The sequence below is a fragment of the Colossoma macropomum genome, unplaced genomic scaffold (genome assembly GCF_904425465.1).
Source record: "Colossoma macropomum unplaced genomic scaffold, Colossoma_macropomum, whole genome shotgun sequence".
NCBI classification, from domain to species: domain Eukaryota; kingdom Metazoa; phylum Chordata; class Actinopteri; order Characiformes; family Serrasalmidae; genus Colossoma; species Colossoma macropomum.
The window spans coordinates 35,402,374-35,416,224 of record NW_023494793.1 but is presented as its reverse complement, the minus strand read 5'-3'; the positions used below and the strand labels follow the sequence as shown (position 1 = coordinate 35,416,224).

Genomic DNA, 13,851 nt, shown 5'->3' with positions numbered 1-13,851 from the left:
CCCATTTAGATGATGAAGCACTTGGTGTGGGACAGTAAAGCGTTTGTAGTCTTAATGCCACAACCCATCTGCTCTGCTGTGGGGCGCTGAGCTCAGATGGCTGACAGACTGACAGCAGGACACGGCGGTGGCCGCTTCGCTCACAGGACTTAAACTTAGCGCCGAAAACGGACTCTTCGCTAGTCTGAGGAGCTCTTAATAGTACGAAAACTTAACTAACACCAGACCAGAAGTGTAGTTCGCCTGAAGCTGTGGGTTCTCGACGTCCTCTCGGCTCGAAAAAACTTTGGAGGAATGGATTAGAAGTTAGCTAACAGGCTAGCTTAGCATGCTAGCTCACTGGTGCGCTTCGGGGCTTTGGAAGTGAAGTGGACGGAGTTGACGACACAGCAGTCCGTGCGGCTGAAGTGGATTTGTCAGGCGGTTGTCGGGACTTTGGGTGGTCTCGTTTTCTTCTCGCACGGCTCATAAGCTCAAGAAGAAAGACACGAAGTCTGCCGAAGTGCCTTCTTTTCACAACAACAAATAACAAAGGCGTAAAAGTCGCTGGAAATGAGGAGCTCCGAGCTGCGCTGCTGTGGAAATCGTCTCTCATCACCGCGCTGATAGTTGAGCGATTAGCTTTCAGCAACGATAAATTACTGTCTCGGACACAAACTGAGGTGAGTTCTTTGGAAAAAAAACATTAAACCTGTTCTTGTCATCTTTTTAGTCTTTTTTGCACTGTGTCCTGTTGAGGGGACTCTTGAAGTGGCTCTAGACTCAACACTTCTGCTCTAAAATCGGTCTGTTAATGTCTTTAAACTACACGTTTCCAGTCTGATATGCTATCTGTGTCCATGTCCAGTGAAATCAACCCGCATTACGCCTGTGAGTGAGTTGAAGCAGATGGTGTACTGATCATAACGGTTTTGCAGTGCATGCTGAGCTCCATCCACGTTCCCGATTCCCACACTCAGAAGCTCATGCCCTAAACTACCCCACCCGTGGCACGTTGCCCCTAAACCACCCCACCCGTGGCAAGTTGCCTCATGCAGCGATACCTGAAGTGGGAGGAACACGTATGATTCAAAGCTGCAATTAGACTTATTTAGGTCTGTGATGATTGGGTGTCATCCGAGGGCTGCTTTAATGCCAGTGTCTCGTTTATACTGGTTTGGCTGTGTTGTATGTGTGGCATTTATCTCTCCTCCAGAAGCACAAGCAGTAATTCCGCTCTCCAGTTGTGTTGTGGGTAACCTGTAAGCAGGTGGCTCAGACAACAAAGCAAGACCTTTATCTTGGGTGTGAAGAAGCTGTTTGATGCTGGCGACATCTCCGCTCCATCCTCGCCTGCGAAATGAGAAGTTAGGGTGCAGGCTTTCTTTTTTTTTTTTCCCCCTAATTTGGTTGTCTGCGCTTCACAGTCCTCTCAATCTCTCCCTGCATCTCATCACAGTGTGATCACAGCCTGCGAGGGCCAGAGCACACCGACTCACCCAGGACTGCACCGATATGGAAACTGTGGGCCAATGTAGATAACTGATATTTTTGATGTACGTATCTGCCAATTCCAATATAAACACTTACATAAATTGTAGAAATTGGGAATCAGTCCACTTGGATTGGCATTACAGAGGAGTATAGCATTTTTGTAGGTTTACAGATGTAAAATGAATGAAATGCAGAGATTTTAGGGCATCGTGTCAACATACTGCTCTTCTGGAGTGCACAAGTACATCGCCAAATATTGGTTTGAGTCAAATATTGGTTTGGGTCAGATATAAACGTCTGTCTGATACAGATACATTTTTAGGCAAACATTCTCCAGCAAACACCAGCAACCCCAGTCGTTGGGTTGGTTTGCTGAATAAATATCTGTCTATGTCTTTAAATGATATGAATAATTTTTCAGAACATTTATTTGTCCAACAAAGATTAAATGTTCTAGAAAGTTCTCCTCCTGTTCACACTGGTTCAAATGACTTGTCAGTTATTAGTCTTGAGTGAACGATATGAAGCTGGCTGCCTTCATTTGAATGCTTCCGTTGAGTTGGTGTGATCTGGCCTTAAGACTATTTCCAGAAAAAGAACAGACAAACCAAATGAATCAGTGTGAGAAAAGGAGAACTTTGTGAATCCGAACCGTTCTAGAGTGTTCTCCCCTGTTCACGCTTGTTCTATTGGCTTGTCGGTTCTTATTCTCGAACAAATGATATGAAGCCTGCAGCGAACGTTTAAACGCTGCTGTTTGTTGGGTTGGTATCGGAATAAGGCACTAAATGGTTAAACAAAAATTTGGTTTAGATTTGACCAATATTTCTTCCCGTATTTATTGTTTGAGGAGCAGAACATTGGGCCTCATTCACCAATATCTCTCTAAGTTTTTTCTTAAATTTGTTCTTGACAAAGGTCCTAAGAAAAAGTCTACGTCAGCTTCACGACGTGTTCTTAAACCACAGAATCGTCTGCACCTTTGTGATCTTGAGTGTGCATAGATTCTGTTCTTACCTAAGGACAAATCCCAAATAAGAAAGCATGGGTGAATGTCAGAATCTTCATAAAAACTGCGTAATTTCTTCTCAAGAACGTTTGGGGAATGAGGCCCATTGAGATTAAGCTGGGATACACAAAAAACGGTGGATATTGGCATCGGCCCACAATTCCCATATCATTGCATCCCTAATTTAAAGCCAGCAGCCAACATTTGAATGCTTCTGTTTGTTGAGTTGGGTGCTCTGGCCTCTAGACTGTGTCTGGAAAAAGAACTGATTAACGAAACAAACCAGTGTGCACAACTGAGAACAGTCTAGAACAGTGTGAATGGCGGAGAACATTCTAGATTCTCCCAACGATCAAATACAGGTATGGAACACCAACCTAACGTTCTGGTTGTTTGTATTAGTTGTTTTGTTTGGGTGCCGTGCTCTGGCCTTGAGATTCTGCTACCATTGACGCGACACTGTCTCAGAGCATGAACTACTCATCTCGCAGCTGTCGTGCCCGTTTGATCAGTGGCTCAGCAGCATCACCCAGTCATTTCCCTGTCAGTTGCTTTCCTTATGCAGTCACAGACAGCACTGATGATTCTGCTGCTGCTGCAGACTCGAACCATCTAATTAAAACCATTACTTCACCTGTTTTTCCCCGTTTCTGTATTGTAATATTTTATACTAAAGCTGTTTGCTGTGTGTCGACCAGAGGAGGATAGGTTCCCCTTTTGAGTCTTGGTTCCTCCCAAGGTTTCCTCCTCTTGCTCTAAGGGCGTTTTTCCTTGCCACTGTCTCCGTTGGCGACGCTCATGGGGGGCTTGGACACAGATTTTTCTGGAAAGCTGCTTTGTGACAGCACCTCTTGTAAAAAGCACTATATAAAAAACGTTTGACTTGACTGATGTAAAGGCTCTTATTTTAGTAGGAGTTAAGGAGAACAGGCCGAGCTCAAATTTGGATTATTGCAATGCATCCAATCCCACTATTCTCTGAATTAAGTGCGCTGGTTTCTATAACATGGCGCTCTTACATGTCACTACTTCACTACCCCCAAAAATCACTCTTGAAGAAACAGCAGTGCGACACAGTGACACCAAAAGAGTTACCAGAGATTCTTCAGAAATTTTACAGATCAGTTGCGCTGACGTATGTGGTTTGTTTGCACTAGAATTACATTGCTTAGGGTACGTCTTCCAGCCAAAATGTTCCATTGTGGACAGCCTGGGTAAGAGCTGCAGATCTAGGCCTGTTGAATTAGCCGACATGCAGGCTGAATCATACGTCTTTCCAAAAAAAGCCTGGAATGCATCTCCATGACAAATCTGCTAAACCATCATTATGGACTTTCTGCTGATCCTGGCTTCCTGCATCTCAGGAAACACAGGCTAAACCTTCCTGCAAAACAGTCGGACAGACAGACAGACACACATTTACACAAGTGGGTCAGTCAGTCAGTTGATGTGATGATTCAGGGGGATGGGTTCTGGCTCTGATCTTGCTGGGATTCCAGCGCATACGTTCAATTTAGGTCAACCAGAACAAAGGCACCTTTTTCGGGCCGGGCGCTGCACTGGTTTCTGGTCATATGTACCCATCCCTATGCCCCCCCCCGCCCCGCTCTTTACCCATTGGCTCTTGTGGAATGGAGCACATAGAATTATTATTATGCTGTAGATGCTCAGTACTGAGGAATTCCAGCATGTCTTCCTGTCTGAATGCTTTCAGACCTCTCAGCGCAACGTGCAACGTGTCCAAAACACTTTGGCTGTGGATGAGGGCTCGCGTTACGGCTGCCAGGTCCATCCCAGCTCCAGCAGCAGCCTGAGAGACAAGAATCCCTTGAAGAATTTCAAGTGGTCTTTATTTGTGTTCGGCTTGTTACACAGACACCGGCGATTACTAACATGCATGAAATGCTGCATATTTCGTTTTTTTTTTTTTTCCCCCTTTGATTGATGTGCCGATGGGCCCTTTAAAGGGTGCTATTGTGCATTGACAAAATGCTGCCTATTTTGTGGGTATGGATGTAAAAATACTTGGGATGCCTGTCCTTTTCGTGCCATGCTGAAAGAGGCCTTTTCTGAGAGCAGTGAAATTGAATTACATTATTCTTGAGTGTGTTAATGCATGGCAGTACTTGGGGAGACCCAGAGAGGGAGGGGGAGGCTGAGGGAAACGGGACACGGGGGCGGGGGAACGGTTGCTGTGGGTGATGGGCCTCTGCAGACGACCTGCACAATGCCTCCTGTTCCTGCCGTTGTCTCTCTCTCTCTCTCTCTCTCTCTCTCTCTCTCTCTCTCTCTCTCTCTCTCTCGTTTTTGTTTTATTTTTGGCCGCACTGCTGACCTTGATGGAGACAATCCTCTGCAGCTTCCTCCCTTTATATACATCCATGTAGTGGTTGTTGTATCTTTTACTCGGAATGTAAATTTTGGCAAATTCATCTAATATCCGATCGTCATTAGTTGACGGGTAATTGTTAACTGCTAGGCCTAAAATCGAGGACACAACACATCAAAGTATTAATGGATAGTCGGATAGTTCTGGTTTGTAAAGTACTTGACGTACGCACACTTAGAAGCGCACATCAGTTCTTTGCATGGACCTTGGAACATGGTACTGATAGGTGGAGCCAGGCATAAGCTATTCAAGTTTGAAGTTATGGCCTGAAACCCTATTAAACATACACTACATGTGAGGAAACCTGGTTTTGTTTAAACTGGGAGGACGACAACTATATGTTAATGATTACGCGACCAATAACCTAAACGTTGATGAAATGACTGGAATATACATTGATGAGCTGCTGAAAGTTCAATATTCTAAAGTTACATTCACGACTCAATACTGGCCCAAGTTAAAATAAACGTAAGTGCCAGACTGAGGCTAGCTTTGACTCAGTGTACCTCAGGAGCTCTCGAAAGCTGTTGCTTCTCACATCTTTCTCTATAATTTTGCACCGCCGTGCATCGCACTGTCTCTCAGGAAACAGGGTCAAAATAATTGTCTGTCTTCTCAGTTGTGAATGTTTGCTTTCACAATAACATTGTAGTTGTGCTTCCATTCTCTCGATAAATGATCCCAAACTACCCTATTTTTAGCTGCACACTTCAGTTTTTTAGGGGTCCTATCTAGTGGGACCAGTTGCCTGTTGTGCCCTAATGTGTGCAACTCAAAAACGTTTCACAAATTGAATGATAAACCTGCCTATTCAAGTAGAAAGTGTTACTTACTGAAAATTGAATAAAATTAAATTAATGTTGTCTTAACGGATTCAATTGGTTACCATTCATATAGTGTTTTCATTATGTCCAGCATCCTTTTGTGCAGTCAAAATTGACCTTCTGTGTTTGTTTGTTTGTTTGTTTTTGATTTATAGGATGCAGTGTGATGGCAAAATGCTACAGGAACTGGAAGCTTAGCTTCTTAGACAAAGGAGCAGCAGTGAACTTTCATCCTGGACCGTTCTCCTGAGTATGTTTTCCTGTCCTACAATCACACAAATGGCCCATGGGCTTCTTCCAGTGATGTGTGTGCAGTGAGGGCTGGCTTGCTCTGTGGCCTGGTCCGGTTGCCATGCTGGCTCTGGGAGTAGACTATGGTAAGCCAGGAGGAAGAGGAGGAGGAAGAACAACGGCTGCGTGGCAGTCGCCCATTAAAGAGAGGCCGTTGGCTCGGGACAGTGGTGTCAACATCAAACAGAAAATCTCCCAATGGGAGGGACTTAGCCATCAAGAGGACGGGCAAGGGAGTAAGGCCAAGACCCATGGCACCCCTGTCTCTCGCACTTTGTCTGGGGACGTGCTCGGAAATGGAGTTTGCTTTGATGACAAAAGCGATGAACTACGTAGAAAAACGAACATATCTAAGGCTGTAAGCCTGGGCCTGGATTTCAGGGAAAACCAGGCTAGTCTCAGTCAGTTTACAGCAGGACGGACGTCCGATTTACAGCAGGAACGGACACGTTTGAACAAAGTTGTAACCTCGACCCCTGTGTCTAAGCTATCACCCATTCTGACCCAAACCCAACCTCCTGTAAACAAACTGGATGTTAAAAAGCTGAGGAACATTAACATTGATTCTAGTGATCGCTTCACGGACGCCGAAGTTAAACCTCTACCTCAGTGTGTAGAAGATCCTGAGGACTCGCTGCCCCCTGGGAATTTTTACACCTCCCGGGGTTTTTGGAGGAGACTGGAGGGCGAGGACTCGCTCTGGGTTAAAGAGAAAGACTCCTCACCGTTCTCTAAGCACCATGTCTCAGGAGAAAGTCCACCAGATGCTAACGTACCGCCACCCAAACCACAACGCACATTCCAATACCAGGGAGCTGACAGCCCACCTGCACATTTGGTCGAATGGGAGAAGCAGACTTCTCCTGTAAGCCAGTCAAAACAGAGAAGAAATCGTGATGTCATACGTCCTCCCAGTGGGCCTCCTCCACCATGTCCGGTCACTCCTAGCAATGGTTTTTCCAGAAACAGAAAGAACAGGTGAGTGAACGCTAATAATGGCCCTGCTGAAATCACCTGGGGTGGTGAGGAGTGAAATTGCCTGTTTATATAAAACTGTATTTCATATAGCAGACTTGTCCTTATGAGTGTTATAAATCAAAACACTGTACTAAATATTAGGAGTATAACATACTAATTTCATGATACGATAGGTATTTTGGCTTTTTATGTTTTTGATACAGAAGTGAAAAAAGAATTGACAACAGTTACAAGTCTGCAGCAACTAGTTAAAGACATAGTTAAGACAAATTTGAAATAATTTTAGAAGACATATAAATACATATGAAGTACATTTTTAAGTTTTAATCACTTTTAGATAGAGATGGCACAGATCTGATGGAGGGCAGATAGTGATTAGCTGCTCATTGTGAAAAACCATGCAAAATTAACAACATTAACGCTTCTCAACCCTTTGCTTTGTAATGTTAAAGAAAAAAAAGGATTGGATCAATTCTGGCCAGTACACAAGGAGTCAATATTGAGTGGCATTGTGCCATCTCTGCTTCTAGCAATGATATGAAGGTTTTTTAATGAAATAGTGGAACTCAATTTCTGTCAGGACGCCTGATATTGCAAGTTTTTGTAGCATAAAATCTACGCACATATTAAGCACCACTCTTATATAAAAAATAGATCTCAATTTTTTGCGATTTTTACTTTTCTGCTTCATTTGAGCTCAGCAGCTGTCCTTTACATTGTGTGAAACTTTCATGACGATTGGACCAATAGACATGCTCCAAAATTGCTTAGAATAAAATACCTTTCCATTAACTTACATTGGAAGTGAAGAAGGTTTTTGCCCTCTCCTGTAAAGGTGCTATTTTGGAGATACTTGTCTTTGGACAGCGACCACTGCATAACAATGTAATATTACTGTGTGGTATTGTTGACCTCAGATGTATGTTTCCTCTTTAAGGCATATTGCTCATGTTATGTACTGCTGCTTTGTTGAGATAATTCATGCTTAGCGGATCTGATAGCATGGCCTGTTATGGAAACAGACTCTGTAACCAAAACCTGTTAATGAGGAACTCTGCCCTGTTTGTGGCTTAGCAAAGAAGCAGATGTCAACTAGATGAAGCTCTAATCAAATATCCAACGCTTGCTTTATAGAAGATACAGGCCAAGGAGTGGTCACAGAATCTAATTTTCCAATTTGCAGTGTGCGTCCACCGTTGCGATATTCGGTTCGCAACACTGTCCCATTGTCAGACCCTTTGCTGCTTTTGCATGTATAGGCTGTGTTTCCACATCCTTTTCCCCAGATGCAGAACAGTCTTCGTGATCAGAGTTTCATTTTTTATGTAATGCATTAACACCGTATGTAGATCATTTCAGGAATCTGAAGTGTGATTCTGTGACCTGGGGAATCGGCCGTCCTTGCTGTTTCCTGTCCGCTAGTTTCACTTCTTTGCCTGCTGAAGGTTAGGAGGACTTCGGTGAGGGAGTGGGTGAGAACATAGCTCCCTTTGGCTCCGTTCCAGCTGTGATGTCAGGCCGTCTCTGGCAGAGTCTTAGCCTATTGTCTGGGCTTGGCCTACTTCTGTCTCAGCCAAGAGTGCAGAGGTCACATCAGTCTGTTTTTACTCTGGTGTTTACGCTATCTCCTTTTATCATTTTTCTGCTTTCTCCGGAACGTTTAGGCCTGTTTCCTTCTGTTGCACGTTGTTTGTGTCTGCTTTATCTGTCTTTTTGCTGGGTGTGTGGTTTAGAATGACAATTCTGTACTGTAACACTGTCACGCTATGTGTAGAGGGACAGGCCTTTCAACAGTGTCTGTCTGGCTCAAATGTATAAAAAGCATCAACAGTAGAACAACTGCATTGATTCTTCCCTTTCGCATGTGCTAATTACTTTAGCCCTTTGCCCATCTTTGAACATACATACTCAAAGTGAACTTTGTAATGTTGACTGAGAGGCAGTCTATTACACTTTGAGCACACAAGTACAGTAGGACTGTCACAATTTATTATACTTGTGATCACGTAACCTACGTACAATTATTTTTACTAAAGGAACTGGACTTAACTGAACAGTAACAAACAATAGCCTTCCAGAGATTCCAAAATACTTAATTGGACTTAATACTTAATATGTGAGTTAATTATTGAGGTCAGGTGTTTCAGCCATGCCCATTGCTAACAGGTGGATAAAATCAAGCACAGAGCCATGCAGTCTCCACAGACAAACACTGGCAGTAGAATGGGTCATATTGAAGAGCTTAGTGACTTTAAACATGTCACTGTCATAGGATGTAACCCTGGCCACAAGTCAGTTTGTGAAATTTCTGCCCTGCTAGATCTGCCCCGGTCAACTGTAAGTGCTATCTATTATTGTGAACGGAAGTCTGTAGTTGCAACAACAGCTCAGCCACGAAGCGGTGGACCACATATGCTCATAGAGCAGGACCGTCGAGTGCTGAAACACATAGCAACCAAATATTGCATATTACTATATTACTTACTACAGAGTTCCAGACTGCCTCTAGAAGCAAAATAAACAAAGAAGCGTGTGTCGAAAGCCTCATGAAATGGGTTTCCATGGCTGAGCAGCTACACACAAGACTGAGATCACTATTCACTATGCCAAGCATCGGCTGTAGCGGCGTAAAGTACAGGGCACAGTGCCTGTCCTTTGTTGAATCACTCAATAAAAAGTTCCAAATTGCTTTTAGAAGCAACATCAGCAAAAGAACTGTGCGTTAGGAGCTTCATGAAATGGGTTTCCATGGCCGAGCAGCTACACACAAGCCTTAAATTAAAATGCACAGTGCCAAGCGTCTATATGGAGTGGTGTAAAGCACGTCACCACTGGACTCCGTGGAAATGTGTTCTCTGGAGTGATGAATCACGCATCATTGTCTGACAGTCTGATGGATGAATCTGGGTTTGGTGGATGCCAGAAGAATGCTGCCTGCTGGGATGCATATTGCCAACAGTAAAGTTTGGTGGAGGAGGGATAATGATATGGGGCTGTTTTTGTTTGGGCCCCTTAGTTCCAGTGAAGGGTAATGTTAATGCTACAGTGTACAAATACATTTTAGACAATTATATGCTTCCAACTTTGTGGCAGCAGTTTGGGGAAGACCCTTACCTGTTCCAGCATGACAGTGACCCTGTGCACAGTGCGAGCTCCATAAAGACAAGGTTTGATGAGTTTGGTGTGGAGGAACTCCAGTGGTCTGCACAGAGCCCTGACCTCAACCCCACTGAACACCTTTAGAAGGAACTGGAACGTCAATTGTGAGCCAGGTCTTCACGTCCAACATCAGTTCCTGACCTCACAAACACTGTTTAGACTGAATGGACACAATCCAATGCCTTCGCATAAGAGTTGAGGCTGTTATAGCTGCAAAGGATGGGCCAACCCTGTGTTAATGCCCATAATTTTGCAATGAGATGTCCAACAAGCCCATGTAGGTGTGATGGTCAGGTGTCCACATACTTTTGGCCATAGAGAGTGTGTGTGTGTGTGTGTGTGTATGTATATATATATATATATATGTGTATATATATATATATATATATATATATATATATATATATATATATATATATCCACACATACACCAGTATACCATGATATTGATTTACCGTTTGGTTTTATGAATCTGTTCAGCAAAATATATCACATTTAAGAACATTTATATCCATGATGTAATGCTCATAAAATAGCATTGTCCCTGTTATGGTTTGTTTTTAGTTTTTTAATTTTACTTTATTCACCTGACACATAGTACCAAGGACCTGCACCGTCTGTTAGTTTTGTTTGTTTGGATGCTGCAGATTATCTTCAAATATCAATTTCAAATATTAAGAATAATTAAAATTAAACAAATTGTAGGTTTTCTTTTGTATAATGTGTTTCTCTTTGGTGCAGATTTAAGAGAAGAGGGCAGAACAAAGCAGTCCAATCAAAATGAGCTATAGCAGAAGATAAGAAGAAAGATAAGATTTAAAGATAAGAAGAAAGATTAACTTTTTGAATCCTTATCAAAAACATCATCTGATAGCTTTATAATAGGATAGGATATATTAGAAAAATATTGCGATATTGAATTTGTACCGCCTTGTACTAGCCATTTATAATTGAGCAGTCAAGTTTAATTGTGTAATCACGACAGCTTTGAGACACGGGAAATGCAAACCAGTTGTTGGGAGATCAAATGTGGTTTGACTGTATGAAAGAGTGACTCCTACCAACACCGCCTACTGTCTCCCTCCACAGGAAGTCATTCGAGTTTGAGGACGTGGTTCGGTTGGCGGTTCAGCAGGGGTCTAGAGTGACGGAGGCTCGCCGTTCTGGGCTGTACCATGCCCGGTCTGAGGACAGCATCTATGAAGACATCATCTGTGAGTCTGACTTGAACTCACTGACTCCAATCAGAGAAAGCCAAAACACATGTGTAGTTAAAAAGCTATGATGGTGAAACCCAGTCAGAAATGACAGCTTTTTGGAAGATAGGGGTCCTAAATGGCTGCAGCTAAGCAGTCTCTAAACACACAGCTTGTAGTAATGCTGCTCAGACTGGAACACACAGGATCAGACACTGTCCCAAGGAATTTAAAGTATGATCAAATTTGCAGTGCAAACAAGAAAAATAAAATCAGGTTTGGCCGCCTGTCTTACGTAGCCAGACTGTAGATCTCTTTCAGTCAGTTTCTAGATCACTCAATGATATATGACCTTTGTGCTTTTAAAACATGTGCTGTGCTCACTGTAACACGTCAGTGTGTCCCATGACCGTTACTTCTCGTCTATTTCATATCTAGCACATGTGCCGAGGGAAAACCCTTATGAGGACATCAAACTGTCTCCTACGTGTCTGCCCATCATGCGGTCTCGAAACTGGACTGTTACACAAAGACCTTCTCCACACACCCCAAAGGTAGTTTTCACATCTCTAGTTAATCAGTAAAAAGACCCACATATGGAGTAGGGCTGTTACCAGTTGTCACACTTGATTTAACACTCAATTATCCAGTTAAAACATCATTGATTAAAACTCAGCTTGGTGAATTGGCAGTGATTAAATGTCAGTCCGCATGAAAATAATGCATGTTTTGGATTCTCTCCTGGAGCCTGATGGACAGGCTCATTTAAATGCATCTTTTACCACATAGTTTTATTTTATTAGATAATATTTATAGTCTGTCCTCCCAGTTTTGTGTGGAATCTTTGAAAGACTGTGCATGATTTGTTATTGTGTAATTAAGCCTATTTTTATTGTTTGTTTTGTCTGTTTTTAATCATTAGATCACACTTTAGGGCTGTATTGACTTAAAATGGGATGTTTGATAAAGCTGTCAGATATCACGATGACATGAGAACTGATAATTTATTATTAAAATAGCCTCTGACTGGATGTGATGCAAGTACAGACGCTTTATTATTTGGATGTGTAAGCAGAAATCTAACTAACTCTCCTTTAAGCAAATATTTAAAATACAAAATTACAAAAGCACAATTCAGTATTTTGCAAAATAAAAAGAAATGAAATACTGACAGCTACAAACTAAAGAACTGCAAGCACATTTTTTTTTCCAAAGAAAGGCTGAGAAAAACTTTTCCGTAAAGGCTACAAAAATAAATAAATATATATTTATTTTTATATAGGCATGCAAGAATGAATAAATATTTATTTATTTGTTTTTTCTTATTAAATCTGTTTGTTGTGATTGTAGCTGCTACTGCCTCGCACATTTAAAACATAGTACTAGATGTGAGAACTTCTCTAATGTTTGATGTGTTTTTACAGCTTATAGTTCAGAATAGAGGAATTTTTGGGCTGATGGGTGTTCTGTAATCAGCCATTTAGCCTAATGGTTAAGTAACTCGTCCCTACATGAAAACTTGTATCGCAACAGTGATAAACATTATTTATTGTGCAGCCCCACTATGCATTAATACATTATTAACATGATCAATATTATGGATACACCCAAATTTCATCCGCCTGAAAATGGGCCAAAACTTAAGCAGCAAACAGAGGAAGGCATTTTACAACGTTTTATTATTAAAAAAGTAACTTATATTTTACGGTCCTGTTAAAACAGGAACGTGGCATTTCATTGAATTATTAGTCTCTGTATTTGCTCAGTTGGAACAAGAACCCAAACAGTGATTTCAGTATTTGAATACTGACACATTGAAAGTTTAACAGAGTGCTTGACTACTCATGCACATCCCTAGTGCAGAAGCATTCAAACCATCTGAGATGCTGTGTGGACCTGTTCTACAGTTTCTATGAGGGACATTAGACAAGCAGTTTGTGATCTCTTTTCATGCCTAGTATTATGATAGAGTACAGAGAGCTTCTTCACTGCTGGTTTGATACCACAATACCACAACATTCCGATTGATACAGAATACAGCAATACAGAACAGGAAGTACCTGTTAGCTTTTGGTGCCATCAGTAACCACAGTTTGTGAAATGACAAAAGAGTTTCACAAACAACAGAGCTAAGGTACAAAGTATAACAAGAAAATAATGAACTTTATCGCTTTGGATGACCAGCTGTCAGGTGTTTGAGTGACACATACTGCAACCTACATACTGTAATAATTATCGTATGTTTTTTTTTGTTTTTTTTAACTGTTTTTATTTATTGTCAGCTTTTTTGGTTTTTGATTTCAGCCCAGTGTTTCCTTAATTTGAGTTTCCTTCAAGAACTTTCATCACGGTGCATCGCTAATCAGTTGTGACGGCCTCAAGCTCTGGAGCTCAAACTGGCTATGCCCTGGTTTCCCAAAGCCTAGTTTAAGCCTAGTCCAGAACTACAATGGGTTTTCAATAGAGAAACTTTTCTCCAGCACTAAAGTGTGGGTGTAATCTATGTTTAAGATGGATTTACAGCCTTACTGT

General features: G+C 42.0%; 1 protein-coding gene across 1 annotated transcript in view; it reads left to right on the top strand.

Moving 5' to 3' along the window:
* The first annotated feature begins 12 nt into the window (after positions 1-12).
* Positions 13-13,851, top strand: part of dennd2c (DENN/MADD domain containing 2C) — a 31,382-nt gene continuing 17,543 nt past the window's right edge. The window contains 4 exon segments of the mRNA XM_036579371.1: positions 13-662; positions 5,851-6,964; positions 11,213-11,337; positions 11,758-11,873. Coding sequence (XP_036435264.1) covers positions 6,048-6,964; positions 11,213-11,337; positions 11,758-11,873 — 1,158 coding nt within the window. The 5' untranslated portion in view covers positions 13-662; positions 5,851-6,047.